Raw genomic sequence first — 16,513 nt, 5'->3', positions numbered from 1 at the left:
AAGATGCAGACTCCGACTCTGGGTTTCTTTGTTTTCTTTAATTTTCACTGACTCTCCTTGTATTTTTTAAAAAAACTGACTACCAATTGGTTTGATTAGATGTATTAAGGCCCAATAATAACAAAATAACTGTCATTGGCAACCAACCGGATTGCTTGTTTATAGAACCCTCCCTCTGTAATAGACTCTGTCTACGCCATCACCTAGTTTGCTTGTTTTTTCACTTATAAAAGCTGTCAGCAAACGGATTTGCTGCTTAACTTTTTCTAAGTAATCACTTTCAAATAAAAATAATAATATATTTTTTCCCTCGATCGCAGTTATAAAATATTAAAAGGAATGTATGAATCGCTTGACCAAGTTGGGAAACTTCTGAGGGTGCTTGGTAAACTCAAATAAGTGTTGTCTTGGCCCGAAAGTGCAAATCCAAAAGATCTGATAAAATATAATTTTTTTTTTAAATCTAAAAACTTTTCTAAGAAAGCTTGGTTCTCACTAAAAAGTTCAAAATAAAATCAGTACATGATTTCTTGGTTACAAAACTCAATAACTGTAGTTAATCCTTAAATTATCTTATTAAGGTTGATTCTAAAGCTGCCAATAAAACTAAAATTAAAATTTGAGCCAAGGTAGTTAGGTATTGAAAGCTATTTGTACAAAGCTGTATACCGCCGCATTTTAAGTGAAATTTGCTCCAGACGTACATGTACCCGACCACTCCTCACAATATAGTGCAATATTTTCGTTGAAATTTTTAAGATGAAGTTGAAGATTTATTGTTCAGGAAATTTTTCATAATTAAAGTATATAAATTTTTATAAACTCTGAAATTAAGTTGAGGTGTTACCCACAAGATGGGTGTCACCCAGGACAGGGAGGGGGTCACCCCCTCTAAAAAAATTTTTTTGACTTAGCAAAAAAGTTTTTTTTTTCTCTCAAGTTACAGCTTCCAAAAATTGAAAGTACAGGATTTGATCAACATCTATTTGTTGAAAATTAAAGGGGAGCAAATTAATCCTTCCCAGTCAAAAAAAAAAAAAAAGAAAAAGAAAAAAAAAAGGGATTTTTATGTAATCTCACTTCAGAAATCGCAACTATTGGATAATTTGATTTTCGAATTGAATTTCTAATTTTATATGCATCTAAAGTTCTAGTAAAATACAACGCAAAAAATCTCATAAAAAGAAATTAATATTTCAATCTTTCTCTGTTTAGTGGTTTTCCCCCGTCCCATGAGGGTGGGGGATTTGAAAAACAAAATAAATAAGTAATTAAGCCAAGAGTTGGAGTCGGAGTCGGACGTTTCAAAATCCAGGATTCGGAGTCGGCCATTTCTCTTTAGACTCCGCAGCCCTGGTTCTAAAAACCAGAAAAATACAGATGCAACATCTATTCAATATTCCAAGAAATATAAGATCTGAAGTAAAAATATTTTTAAATTAAAATATGCATTACAGTTGGGGGAAAAAGCCCTTCCCCAAAGAAAAAAAAATTAAAACATATATGTGATTTGGAAAAACAAGGATCACCCAGCCTCCTCTCATGAAAAAAAAACTAAATTAAAATAGGCATTGCACAATTATAACGAAGTATCCCTCCCCCCCCCAAATGAAAATGAATTCAATTAAAATATGCATTACAGTTTGAAAAAAAAAACTAAAACATGCATGTAATTTGGGGGGGGGGGGGAAATGAATGAATAAAGGTCACCCTATCATAAAAAACCTCTATTAATATATGCAATACACAATATTACAAGCAAAGTATCCCCCCCCAAAGGAAAATAAATTTAATTGAAATACATTTTAGTAAGAACAAATCAAAAATTCAACCACCCCCCAGAAAAAAAGGATTTTATTAAAATACTCTATGCCTGAAAAGCAAAAAAGATATCCCCCCTCCCTCATGTGAAAATAAAAATTTAAATCAAGTTATGGAGCAAACAAAAGTTCCCTTTCCATACAATGAAAAAATAATTTAATTAGAATATCCATTTAGAAAAAAATCTATAGCTCCTACACTCAAAGAGAAAAGATTTTCATTCATATAAGCACCCCTATTTGAATAACGATTGGTCAGCCCAAAATACCACCAAGTATTCCATCTGTTGCTGCAAACTACGACACCACAACTAAGCCATATTTTAAGAGCTTAAATTAATTTTTCAATAGAGGTAAATAAAGCTCGAAAATAAGTGATTGTCTAAACATTGGTGTTTGGATTTATAGTCAGTGCGGTGTCGATGCATCAGTTCAGAGAAAAAATTGAGATGCATTGCCGAGCCCTAATATATTGATACACAGTCAATTCCCAATAACTTGAAGTCCAATAACTCAAATATTACTGTAACTCAAAGTTTTTATCAAGTCCCAACCCTTTTGTCTTTAATTCCTTGCTAATTATTCTCAATAACTCAAAGTTAACTTCCTTTAACTGGAAGTTTTATAAAAGATGACTGGAAGTTTATTTCGAAAGAACAACAAAAAAGAAAGAAAGAAGTGACAATGAGAGAAAAATTAATTTACCTTCGTGTGCAATTCCTGCACAACAGACCTCTAAAGCAAGAAGAGCACCTGTTGAGCCAATGTGCAATAAATAAGTTTCACGTGCAGAAATGAGTTAGTTTGTTTTCTTTAGCTGTGTACTGTACTGTTTACATTGTGACATGTTGGCTGGACTACAAATTTGCTTTTAAGCTGCCAAGTTGTCAAGTCAACTGATTATAACTTTCAAAGGCCGACCTAAGTTAAGATGCATTCCCCTTCATCTTTTAGTTTGATCATTTGCTGATAAGTTCCTGAGAGACAGAGTGAGTTTTCTTTACTATTAAAAATGTCTAAGCAAGTGCTCTGTCAATGATATTAAAAGAAAAAGATAAACTTCTAAAGCGGTAGAATCGGAATTTGAAACCATGAAGATGTGCACCTTTCCTAAAGTAGAATCGGCTCTTTTCAAGTAGTTCCAGCAGTATCAAAATCAAAACCATACTTTTGATTATTTTCTCCTAATATTTGAAATTAAACTGTGCATATTGTTCTTAAGAACTTTTAAGCTCTGTAATTTTGTCAGTTATATGTAAGTATTAATTAAAATTTTTGATGGTTTTTAATTTTAAAATGTCGAAAATGGAAACTAGCAGTAAGTCAAACTTCCGATAAGAAGTCCAAGTTTTTAATTGACTGTAATCTGAGTGTTATTTTATAAATTTGATATCTATAAAAATGCAAAACCTCCAATTCTAAGATGTGTGTTATAACAATCTTTTACTGTATTATTATATCTAAATAGTATTTAATTCGTTTTTATTCTTGCCAATTCTTGTTGTGTTCAAACTATGAACGTGGAAATCATCTAAAAGTACTAAATGCATATTTTTGTCACCTTTGCAGCGTGCTGAGGCATCTAAAGCTGCTATTCAAGAGCTAAATCCTAATGTGGAAGTTATCATTGACAAAGAGGAATTTGACTCAAAGTCGGAGTCTTTCATCAAATCATTCAATGTTGTATGTGCCTGTGACTGTACTCCAGATGTTATTTTTAAAGTGAACAGAAAGTGCAGGGAGCTGAATGTAACATTCTTCTCTGGGAGCACATTTGGTCTTCATGGCTACTGTTTTGTAGACACAGAAACTATCACTTATACAAGGTTAGTTTTTTTCCCCTCCTTTTTATATTTTCTTTGAAAGCTTTAAAAACGCTAAATAGTGAAAAATATGTATGCAATCCATATTATTTTCTTTTAACAGACTTGTACACCAAGCTTTTCAACTTATTTGAAATCAGGCTTTCTTTGTTCAAAACGCTAAAAGTTATCCAAATTGTTCTAATCACCATTCAACTGTTAATTTTGAATAATATCTGGTTTTTTAGAATAGTTCAATGAATTTGAGGGACAGATTTTTTTGTTTTATTGAGTAATACTTAAAACTGAAAATTGCTTTATTTTTTAACTAGTGGTATCCGCATGACTTTGCCCGTAGTAGAAAATTAAAGAATTATTTGATTTTCTCTATATTTAAAGTTAATGTCTACTATGCATTAAGTATATACAGTGAAACCTCCCTTAATGGACACTCCCGAATAACGGACACCTCTAATTAACAGACATTTTTGCAAGTCCCAGTCCCTCAATAGATGCGTTTCCATGTAATTCACTCTGAATAACGGGCACTCTGAATAACGGACAGTTATTTCACAAAAATTTCCCTTGCGATTGTAGCACTTCAGTTTTTTTTCTTTTCACAGAATATCTTAGTAACTGCTTGCCTTACAAATCTTTTCATCCTCCACAACTGATATTCTTTTCCCCCATCGTTTCCTTATCACTGTTTCTTGGAATTAAAAGGGTGATAATGGGCAGAGGCATCGATTGGGGCTTAAAAGTTGGGGGCAAAAAAAAAAAAAAGAACTAAAAGACTTGGCACTTTTTGCGGTTAGCAAAAAATGAAAAAGAAAAAAAAAGTCATAATTTTGTTACGGCTAGTTTTGAGAGTATTGAAGCAGATAAGTGAAAATTGATATCAGTCTAACAATTAACATACGTTATTCTTAAGATTTTAATGAATTTTGTACACAATAACTATTTAAAAGTTAAGATAAAAAAGAGGAAACTGGGCGCTTTTTCTAACTGGGGCTCTCGGGAGATGCAATTGAGCAGACCGGCGCCGGTAGTAGTCGGCTTTATGGTGCTGTGGTTTCGTTGGGTTGTTTAATTTTTAGACATGAAAAAGATTTGCCCATATTCAAGGTCATATTGCCAACTGTCAATCATGCTATAGTGATACTCGAGATAAAAAAAATAAATTAACCATAAAAAGTGTGTGGGGGGGGGGGGGTTGCTTCGCCGTTTCGCCGCTGTTGGTAATGGGATATTCATACTCTGAGATGCATTGAGAGGCAAGCAAACCTGCTTTTGATGCAGCAATCGTAGCTTTGCAGTTGCAAACTTTCCTAAAGGCGTGTTGATTTAGTTTATTTTTTTTGTGTGACCATATTATAGTTTGTTTTCCTATGCCGAGACTTAGTGCCAATTTGCGCATGCGTCAGGTCTGCTGTGATTTTATCTAAATAGGGAGGGAAACCCGCAAGTAAAAGGTGCAAAATAACGTGTTCAAAGACAGCAAGTGCGAGTGGTAAGTGCCCATCCTCAACCTATCACCCCTTTTTGTAAATAGAATCTGTCCTAAGTGGTAGTCTTTGCTTTCGAGAACGGACAGTATTTGAGTTTTAAAATGGCAACTAAAAGAAAGAGACTGACACTGAAAGAAAAAATTAATGTTTTGGATGTTGCCGAAAAAGAAAAAAATAAGTGTGTGTGTTGTCTTGCCGATTGTTTTTAAGTTGAGAAAACTCAAATCAGCGAAATTTTAAAAGATAAAGACGAAATTAGAAAATTGTGGATTGTGAGTTTGAATAAAAATTTCAAAAATGTAAAGTTTCGCAAAACAGAAAGAAATTAGTGAAATCAACGAGGTTGTCATGAAATAGTTCAGAGCTGCTCGTGCAAAGAACGTCCCAATAAGCGGGGTATTACTCCAAGAGAAAGCCAGAGAAGTCAGGAAAACTTTGGGATAGACTCTTTTAAGGTGTCAAATGGATGGCTTGAAAAATTCCGAGCACAGCACAACATTTCTTTTAAATCCATTTGTGGCGAAGAGAAGTCCGTAGACCCAGCTCATGTCATGGATTGGATAAAGAAATTGAAATCGGTGTGCGAAGGATATGATGAGAAAAATATTTTCAATGTCGACGAAACTGGTCTTTTTTATCGCATTCTTCCAAAGAAAACCTTATGCTTAAAGGGAGACAAATGTAGTGGAGGAAAGAAATCTAAAGAACATCTCACTGTTTTGCTGTGTTGCAATATGATCGGCGAGTTTGAAACTCCTCTTGTTATCAGAAAAGCGAGGAAAACCGAGATGTTTCAAAAACATTGATGCAGATAAACTTAGGGGTGTCCTTTAAATCAAATAAGAAAGCATAGATGATGACTGAAATAATGAAAGATTGGTTAGTGGATTTGGATAAAAGGATGAAGACGAAAGCTAGAAAAATAATTCTCTTTCTGGATAACGCCACATCTCATCCTGATGACTTAAAATTGCAAAATGTTAAGTTACAATTTTTGCCACCGAACACCACCTCTGTATTACAACCCTTGGATCAGGGTATTATTCGGAGTTTTAAAGTAGGTTACAGAAAGCTTTTACTCAGGCACATTCTTTCCAGATTTCTTCTTGTAAATCTAGTGAAGAATTAGCAAAATCTGTAACAGTTTTGGATGCTGTTTCGTGGATCACGTCAGCTCTCAAAAAAGTGGAACCCAGGAGCGTTTTAAAATGTTTTAAAAAGGCAGGATTTTCGTTCAGGAGGGAAATGATACCTGACAGTGCACATTAGAAAGAGCGGAAGAGGAAAAAGAACTTAATGAGCTACTGGTTCATTTGGATTCAAAAGTCAGTGCTGAAGACTATGTTCAAATTGATGAAGACTTGTGGATTGAGGAAGAGAACTTGAACGTTTCAATTTCATTTCTCACAACACAACTGAACTATGTGTCCTTTCTGACAATGATGAAGATGAACTTCCTGTGATTGAAGATGATGTTTGCACAATTAGTGACTTTTCGGAAGCACTGAAATACAGTAAAGAATTGAAAAACTTTTTCCTGAGCAAAGGGGACACTGAAGGACTTGCTAAGGTAAATGATTTAAATATTTATATTGAGAAACGGGCTTGTAATGCAAAAAAGAGATGTCAAACTATTTTAACTGATTACTTTAATTGATTAAATGCTTTTTAAGACAAGTGTGTGCTGTCAGTATACTTTTATTAAGAAAAAACAGATTAATAACACTTGACGTAAAATGTAGTAAACCTTTCGCAATTGTTTCGATTGTTTTCTACAAAGGGAACAACAGCCCATTTTGAAAAAGGTAAATTAAGTAGTTCCTCCTAATAGCGGACACCTCCCAATAATGGACAAAACTTCTGGTCTCTTGACTGTCCGCTATTCGGAGGTTTCACTGTGTGTGTATATATATAATGGGGGAATGTGAAAAATAATATATTCTACATTCAACCAGTGCATAATTGCGGCTAAAGCATTAAATGTATTTTAAATATTTGGTGTTATGCTTGTAGTCAACCTCTAGGCATGCACAATAAGTGTCAAATAACGAAATAACAACAAATTGAAAAAAAAATTTTGAACAAGATATGCAAAACTGACTGAACACAACTACGTTAAAAATTAACTGGGTGGGCACTGCATCGTCAACGGAGAGCGGGAGCAGTGGTTGTACATAAAAGTTTGCAGGTTTTTTCGCCCATGCAACTACTTAATGGCAACGGTTATCCATTCAACTCTGATGATATGTAGTACTGAAATCCGATTCAAGGAGGTATTCAGTGGATGTGAGGTTTGGCTACCGTATTGACTGGAACGAATTTGACCTGCATTTGGATCAAAAACTTGTATTTTTGAAACTGGGTGAGTAATCTGTTTTCCTTTATTTGCAGGTCAGAGCGGGGGGGGGGGGGGGGGTTTGCACAAGTTGGCAGAAGTGTTATTTTTTTTAAGACTTTCTAATAAACAAAAATTAAACTTTCAATGTTAACTCGTGCGCTGCCAACCGTTTCAGAAACCTGCAAACTTTTATGTACAACCACTGCTCTCGCTCTCTGTCGACGAAGCAGTGCCCACCCAGTTAATTTTTAATGTAGTTGTGTTCAATTTGTTGGTTTTGCATATCTTGTTCAAAAAATTTTTTTTTCAATTTGTTGTTATTTTGCACTTACTGTAGACGCCTGGAGGTGGACTACAAGCATAACACCAAATATATATATATATATAAATATATATATATATATATATATATAAATATATATATATATATATATTATATATATTCTAAGATCTCTTATATTTTGGCAGATTTGAAAACTTTGTTATACAATTTCAGTTGATTAGTCAATATTACGACAACTGTTTGTTTGTTTTTTAGAAAATAAAGTCAAAAAAATCAAAAACATGGTTGCATGTGCTGATGTACGTTGTGCTTTAGTCACTGCATTTGGCGCATGATTTTCGGCTTTAAAACACAAAATAAGACATTTTTCCAAAATGAAACACTGTAGAAAGTACATTGTAATAGCAATATTTTAATAATTTGCTGGACATAATTCCATAAAAACAGACAAAATAAAAACAGAAGAAATTTTCGTAACAGTTAAGGTATTTAAAATTAAATCCTTTTCAAGAAAAGAAAAGTGTTTGGATCTCAAAAATAAGTATGTTTTTTAAAATGTTTAAAAAAAAAAAAGCCGATGAAACAATCAAAGACGTTACCATAATAGCATGCAAAAGTTAATATCGGTTATGAAAATAATTCTATTTATCTTTAATTTTTGATTTTATTCTCAAACTTAATCATTTAGAATCGTTTAGTTTGCTTAAGGTAAGCTTTGAATTCCGATTTTCTTAAAAGAATTCTTACAGCTTCTTTTAATTCTAACTATAAACAAACTTTATCTTATGCAAAAAATTCCAAGGTTTCAAATGACCTAAATCTTAAAAATGTGCATGAAACATACCTTCCAACTCTCCTTTTTTTCACGGAAGACTCCCGTTTTCTGTCGATTTCTCCCGGTTTTACATTTTAAGCACCAATTTCTCCTGGTTTTCTCTAAAATTTTTATTTCATCATCATTTTATCATACTTTATCAAGATTTATCAGGGTTCGTACGCTCCGGGAATTCCGGGAAAACCGGGAATTGTCAGGGAAAATGACACTGTCAAAAATGTCAGGGAAAAGTCAGGGAGATTTCAAATTTTGTCCTCCAAAAATTTTTTTTTCCCAAGGAATTAAGTACCATGTGGGTGGCTAGGGTCTGTCTGTCTTCGTTTTTATTGTGATTTCACGAAAAAAATTGTAAATTTTTATCTAAACCGACTGGCACTTAAAAACTGCAATCGAAAAATGAACGTTTTTTTCACAACGAAAAATGCGCCAAAAGAGCGAAGATTTTCTTGCATGGAGTCAGTGAGGGGATCGCATTTCTTTCTACTGCCTAAAGTTATAGATGGGTTGCCACAACATTCTATTCGGTTCAGGGTTCGTACGCTTCGGGAAAACTTAAAATTATCATTTAAAATGACATAGTCAAAAATGTCAGGGAATTTTCCAAATGTGTCCCCAAAATTTTTCTTTTCCCAATTTTTCCCCAGGGAATTTGGTTTTATGAGATCTAATCTTCATTTTTATCGATGTATTTAAAAAAAATTGTAACAATTTTATAGCAATGAAAAAAGTGGCGACCCAAAAAATCTTCAGCAGCCGCCATTTTTGGCTCTCAGTAGTTCCCAAGGGGAAAAAAAAAATCAGGTGAACAGCAATTATGCACAAACTCAAAAGGAGAGAAGACAATTTACTGCTTCGGAAGCACAACCTGTAGATGGGAGGGTCGATCGGGGAAAATCGTTTTTATTATTTTTTTTGATCGAAAATCATTTCAGCTACGTGTGAAACGTAGTCGCCATCTTTGGTCATTCACAAGATGGAAGTAGATACGACCCTAAAATGCCTAAGTTTCTAAAAACAAAGCAGAATTGGATGTTTTCTTTAATTGAAAACTGATGAAAATAACAAAAAATGGTCCACAAATTGTTTTTTCTATAGTTATTTAAAATAATTTTCTTGAGAAATGAAAAATTTTGTTCTTAAAACTTAATCTTATCCTCACTGCCTCGGACGCAAATGTGATAAAAACTTTTCAATGAATTGTAGTTTCATGAAGATTTATTATTTTTTAATTGTCTTCATGCGACAAATTAAAAAAGCTATTTCTTATTTTTGGGCATAGCCGCCATATTTGGTCATTCCCAAGATGGAAGTACACAAGACTTTTTAAGTGCCTAAGTTCCCGAAAACGGCATTGGATGTTAATTGCAATGCAAACGAAAACAACACAAATTGTGCCTTTTTTTTCCGGATAATTTGTAATCATTTTCTGGAAAAATGCAAAATTTAATCTTCATAACATTTTTTGTTTTAATTGATTTAGACTCTTATGTGCTAAATACTGACTATTTTGCTTTTATTGTAGCTTTTTAAGGATTATTAATTATTTATTACTACTTTTATACTACAAATCCAAAAATCTACTTATTATTTTAAATTTTTCACTTTGTCGCCATATTTGATCGTTTGCACAATGGAAGTAGACTTAAACTTCCAGAAACAGAATTGGATGTTTATATCAATGAGTAACATTGAAAATAACATTAAATGTGCAAAAAGTTATGAATTTTTGAAAATTAACTTTTACTTTCTGGAAAAGAAAATTTGAAATTTTAATGTAAGCGTCCTTTAATATGTGAAAAAAAAAAAAAAAAAGATTATTGGCATTGGCCTATGATCGGCGGATGTTGATTTTTGTTACTATGCATTACATGGTATGCCGATTGATGCAACAAGTTAACCATATTTATACTGAAATTTAGCTTTGCATTTTGCTCAATATGTTTTGTGTAACCTACTTATAAGAAAATAAAAAGTATTGTAAACCAAAAGCGGATGCTAAAAGGTTGCTGCAGGACTACAGCAAAACGCTATAATATTACGCGTGACATCAAAGAAACGCTAAAATAAGTTGAAAGTACTCTGTTTTCAACAAATAGTAAACAAATTAAAACAATTTTGAACAAAATGTTTAAAGAAAACTTAAAATTTTGACAGAGAAAACAAAGGAAAAAAATCCTTTTTTTTTTTTTTTTAAATCTAAGGGGAGAAGTTTCAGTTCTTCTGCATTGCTACTTTAAACAATTTTAATTATTTTGAAAATATTACTATTTAAACTTAAATTTTGAATGAAGCGAGTAACCTGGAATTTTCTAAAAAACAACCTGGAAAACCTGGAAAAGTCAGGGAACTTTTTTTAACCAAAAGTGTATGAACCCTGTTTATGTTTGTTAAAAGGAAATCGGTTTTCTAATCCTGGGGGATTTCCTTGGACTTCGTCAAATTCCATGAAAATTGGCTGAACTGTCTAGGCCAGCGGTTCCCCAACCTTTTATCCCTTGCAAACTCCTTTCAAAATCCGAAGGGAAGCAAACCCCTTGTGCAATAAGTAATGAATAACAATAAAAAAATTTTAATATCTCACTCTCAATAACATTTAGGAGCATTTTTAGTTGAATGCTGCTCTATAGTTTATAACAAGAACAAAAATATAACTACAAAATATATAAGTACAAACAGTGCTACAAACTATAGTGATAGTTAGAAAATGAATGCAAAACAAATTCAACTAAAAACAAACCCAGTGATTATTTTTTGTGTATCTTCAGTCAACTTTGAAAAAAAAAAAAAAAAACTTAATGGGATGGTTGTGGAAAAAAGAAGCTCAAGGTTTGGCTGAAATATCTGATAGTTTCAGTCCTGAATTAAATTCTGCATTTAATTTACTTCTATGTATAAACAAACTTTATCTTATGCAAAAAATTCCAAGGTTTCAAATGACCTAAATCTTAAAAATGTGCATGAAACATACCTTCCAACTCTCCTGTTTTTCACGGAAGACTCCCATTTTCTGTCAATTTCTCCTGGTTTTACATTTTAAGTATCAATTTCTCCTGGTTTTCTCTAAAATTTAGATTATTTAGATTTTATTTCTCCTGGTTTTCTCTGTGTCCATTGAAAATTCTTTTTCAGATAGTAACGTTGTCCATAAAGGTAATGAAATTCAAAATGTTTTTTTTTTTCTGACACAACAGTGTTTTTTTTTTTTTTCTGACACAACAGTGTATTTATTGGTAACACTAAATCAGAAGTCAATTAAGGAATGATCTTTAAACATACCTTTTAGAAAATAGCTTTGGATTAACTAAATGATCTTTTTTCTGGCAGTAAAATAAAAAAGGTCTCATAGGTATATAGCTCCTTGAAAAGAACTATGAGTATACTTGTTAGATAGAAATATTCTGTGTACATTAATCGTTTGAGTGGCCGAAGAATTTTCCTGTCTTTATACCAAAAGTGTGGCTTATACCAAAAATGCATAGTTATTCTTTTTTTTTTCATTTTTAAAAACATTAAAAATGCCTATAAATAATCCTAATTATCAAACAAAAAGTAATTTTGGCTAAAAAAAAAGTTTTTTGCACAATTTTCATGAATTCCTTTTAGACATGCAGGGAAAATTCAAGTTGCAGGGTCTAATTTCATTGATTTTTTACCATGTTGAGAACTTCACAGTGTCGCAAGTAAAAAAAAAGGGGTTCCCACACCTCTCAAGGCAATTTTGGGTTGCTGACTATTCCTTCATCATTAAAGTTTGAAGTACATTGTAATCTATGTAATATGAAAATTTCAGTAACAAACAGTAGCAAAATCGCACTTCTGCGTATTTTCGGTACACCACAAAAGAAGAGCGGTGGCTCTTCGTCACACTCAAATGAAGAAACTAAATATTGAAAATTAACGATATAAGTTTCAGAGGTTAGCGCATCCTCCATGAAATATTTCTATCAAATTTAATCGAGTTTTCTGATCAAACGCTACAGAGAAAACCGAAGCATTCGTATGCTCTCATTGTATTCAAAAGTTGACCTTTTTCAAAGTGGCTTTAATTCTATCCAGGGGTGATTGTGTTCCGGTATTTTACCGGATTTCCGGTATCTTCATCTTGAATTCCGGTATCTTCATCTTCGAAAATACCGGAACTTCTATATTTTCAGAAAAACCTACTTTAGTAAAATTTAGGGCGATGTTTAATGAAACAAAAAATCCAAATTGAATCCAATTGATTACGGTCATGTTTTGTAAACTGGGGGAAGGTAGGAAGAGAAAAGTGATAAGAGCTTCGACTCCTGTCTTTGTTCTTTATGGCAGTTGGAGGAATTGATCGTATGCAAATATTTTCTTTATTTTATATTCTGGTGTATGATCTTTATCTGCGTGCGTTCTGTTGTTACTGAGCTAATTCTGATTATACTTTATCGTTATTAATATGCTCCTCGTAAATATAAATTAGTTTGTTTAATTAAATTTTACTAGTTAACTCTTACTTTTCATTTTGCTACTTTTTTTGTTTGATAAATTTATTCATTTGAACTTTGCAAGTTCTCATTTAAAAAATGAGGTATCTGGATAATTCTGAAGATATTTGTTCCATCGATGCAGGAAAGAAGAACAAGTTTAATTGGGAATGGTTAAACAGAGTGGATTCCTACAATGAAAAGATGGAAATATAGTGTAAAAAAATTGATAGGGCTGGATTTTGGTTTTGTGTTTCTTGCAACAAGCCCTTTACATATGCTAATGATGGTGTGATGGCATTATTGCAATGCAACATTCTTCTACAAATACTCATAAAAGAAACCGGGAATCAGTAAAAAATGCTGGTGTATTAGGCTTTAGTGTATTAGTAAATGAATGTAATTAGTGGTTAAGGATTCAGATGCAAAGGATGAAAATAAAACATTCTTTGAAAACTTTTAAGAAATGAGAAAAATTAAAAGAATTTAATTCCCACCAAGCACATGGACGTATGAAATCCAATTAAAACTTCGAGTTTTAGCCCCAACAAATAACTATGTATCTAAATTATTTATATACAGTACAGTAATACAGTATGTACAGTAATATGATGTGTACATACACGTAATGTGTATATATATGCCGATCAAAACACTTTTTCTTCTTGGAAAAAAGAGTTCAGGTATTTTTTCATGTAATTACAATCACCCCTGTCTATCATATGCTTAATGAAAATGGTAAAAATCTGTTTCTCGTAATAACAGGCTAAATTCTTGAAATCTCCAAATTATGTTAGCAAGTACGCTAACATTTGCGTCCAAAGAGTATGTTAGGGATAAACGAATAAATGATAAACAGAAAATGCTTGAGCAAAAATATCAAAATTCTGCCCTTACATCCAGTAAACTCCCGATTATCGGCGGTCGAATTATCCGCGGGTTTTTTTCATTTTTTTTTCTTTTTTGAAACTTATGACTGTGTTGTTCTCTTTTAGATTTTACCTATATTTTTTTAATTCAATGTTAGTAGATGCAATGAAGCAATGTTTTTAGTTATAATTTAAATGAATGTGTGATTGTCATTAATATTTTTAATCTATTGCATACACTAAATATAGTTTTTTACCTACTATTCAGATTATCGGCGGTTACCATGTCACCCTATTCCGCGGATAATCGGGAATTTACTGTGTTGTTTTCGCGAACCTCCTTTATACCTCTCACAAACCCTTAGGGGTTTGCAAATCACCAGTTGGGAACCAATAGTCTAGTCGCTAGAAAAAAGATATCTTTAGTCCCTTGAAAATCTCAAATGTTCTTGGTGTTTTATTTGTGTTTTATTCATTTTTTTTTTTTTTTTTTTTTGATCATTTCGTTCTTTGTCATTATCAGGAACATTGAAGTACGGCCAGCAGCAGATCATCCAGATAATGTCCATTTTAAGCCAGTGAGAGAAATTGAGGAAGTAAGTGAGTCGATGGTTTCATTTCCAAGTGCTTGAAAAACATTGAAATTTAGTACTGGAGGAATTAACTCATTTTTTGGCTTCCATTTAACTGAATTTTCTAATAATCGGTTTTCAGCCCACTGGTTTAGTGGTAGTGCTTTGCACTTTCATGTTGCAGACCTGGGTTCTATTCCCAAGTTGAATACTGTTGACTCAGTGTTTTATCCTTTCAGTGAGTTGTAATAAGTACCTAGCTTGCTTCGGAATTAGACTCCACTTTAAGATTTCGCTTTCTGCAGACCACGTAAGCGGAACATCTGTGGTGTACACATTTAATTCACATCTAACATTTTTTAAAGCGTAAAAATAGAATAAAAAATAAAATTTATTCACTCTATGAGAAAAAAGTGTTTGAAAGTAGGTTTATTTTTCTCCCATCCTTAGTTTCCCCCCCTCCCCCCGGGGCCAAAGTAAATAGCCGAAGTCCACAGGTGCGAATGCTTTCCTCTTTTTTTCAACTTTTTCTCTAGTTTTTAGAACTCTGGGGTCCATGGCTCCCTCATTGAGGAAACGGGAGGGGGTCAGAGAAATTAGAGTCCGGCGCAGCCTGAAAAAGGGCCCGGAACGAAAAAAGAGCTTTCAAAATCTTATATTAGTACGTCTATTAACAACAATTGCCTGCACCACTAGATAAAGCTGCCCCGGCCCTGCTAAAAATGTGTGGGTCATGCTTTGGAGTGTTTATACACAAGCAGCGGCAGACATAAGGTCCGGGGGGGGGGGAGGAACATCTGTTGGCCCGGTTCCGAGCCTGAAGGGGGACGGAGATTTTTTAAATGAGGGGTGAAATATACAGTAGGGACGTAGTGGTAAACAAAATGGATGGGGGCACGTAAAAGTCATTTGTGACGGGTCTCAAAAATTTCTGTACACGCCCCTGATTTGGTATTCACTGGTTGCGGAAGATTCAACTAAATGCTGTCAGTTGGCAATCGATTTCATTTTTAGAGTTTTGAATTTTTTTGCACTGATTCACCATCAGTTTGATTCACAACATCATAACATAAATATTAAAAATATATATATATTTAAATTTAGTTATTGTTTTCTTTTAAAAAAAAAATGAGGTTGCTTTAAATTGCTAAAACTCAAAATATTCTTGGTTAATTTTCAATTTTTTTCAAAAAACTATGCTCAAATATCTAAGTTTTAATTTTTATTCGACGATTTAAAAAATATTAATTCAATAAAAACAGTATTTGAAGAAAAATTCAAAGATACTTTAAAAAAGAAAATCATATTTTTTGAAGTGTAATGGTTTTTTTCAAATTCATCGTATAAAAATCAAAGTAAATTGTTTAAAAAAGATATGCTTCAAATTTTATTACTTTATCTTTATCAGTTCTTGACTTATAAGAGTTTGAATGCGAAAAATCTGGAAAAATTTCATCATGGAGAGAAACGCATTTAAAATTTTAAAGTTAATTATACACCCCTGTTTGTGAAAATTGCAACACCATGAAAGAAGCATCATAATTGAATGAAATTTAATACACAGTTGAGTGGTAATGGTAGAAATAAATGATTACATTTTGAAACCAAATAAACAATAAAAAAGATAGAAATTAGTATTTTGTGTGGCCACCACTCGCCGCAATAAGAGCTGCTACATGACTCGGCATGGAGTGAAACAAAGTTTGAATATTTGCCTGCGGAAGAGCATTCCATATTGTTTGTATGCGCAACCAAAGTTCGTCTGTCGAAGTAACAGAACAAGGTTCACGAGCGAGACGCCGCCCAACGAAATCCCACACATGTTCAATCGGTGACATATCCGGGGAATATGCTGGCCGAGGAAGAAGCTGTACCTGCTGCGAATCAAGGTACGATTTGACAGCCCTGGCGACATGTGGACGTGCATATCCTGCTGGAATACAGCCCCTGGCAATCCTTTCAGGAAAGGAATAGCTTGGGGCTGTAAAACTTCATTTATGTATCGGGTACTGTGAAAATTGCCCACAATTCG

At 33.1% G+C, this 16,513-nt stretch overlaps 1 protein-coding gene across 2 annotated transcripts in view; it reads left to right on the top strand.

The window, feature by feature from the left end:
* Positions 1-16,513, top strand: part of LOC129223414 (SUMO-activating enzyme subunit 1-like) — a 71,319-nt gene that overhangs the window by 33,863 nt on the left and 20,943 nt on the right. For both annotated transcript variants that reach the window (XM_054858009.1, XM_054858010.1), the window contains 2 exons: positions 3,390-3,646; positions 14,433-14,505. In XM_054858009.1, coding sequence (XP_054713984.1) covers positions 3,390-3,646; positions 14,433-14,505 — 330 coding nt within the window. The remainder of the gene's footprint in view (positions 1-3,389; positions 3,647-14,432; positions 14,506-16,513) is intronic.

The sequence above is a fragment of the Uloborus diversus genome, chromosome 5 (genome assembly GCF_026930045.1).
Source record: "Uloborus diversus isolate 005 chromosome 5, Udiv.v.3.1, whole genome shotgun sequence".
Lineage (NCBI taxonomy): Eukaryota > Metazoa > Arthropoda > Arachnida > Araneae > Uloboridae > Uloborus > Uloborus diversus.
The sequence above is the reverse complement of the archived record's forward strand: the minus strand, read 5'-3'. Positions and strand labels throughout refer to the sequence as shown.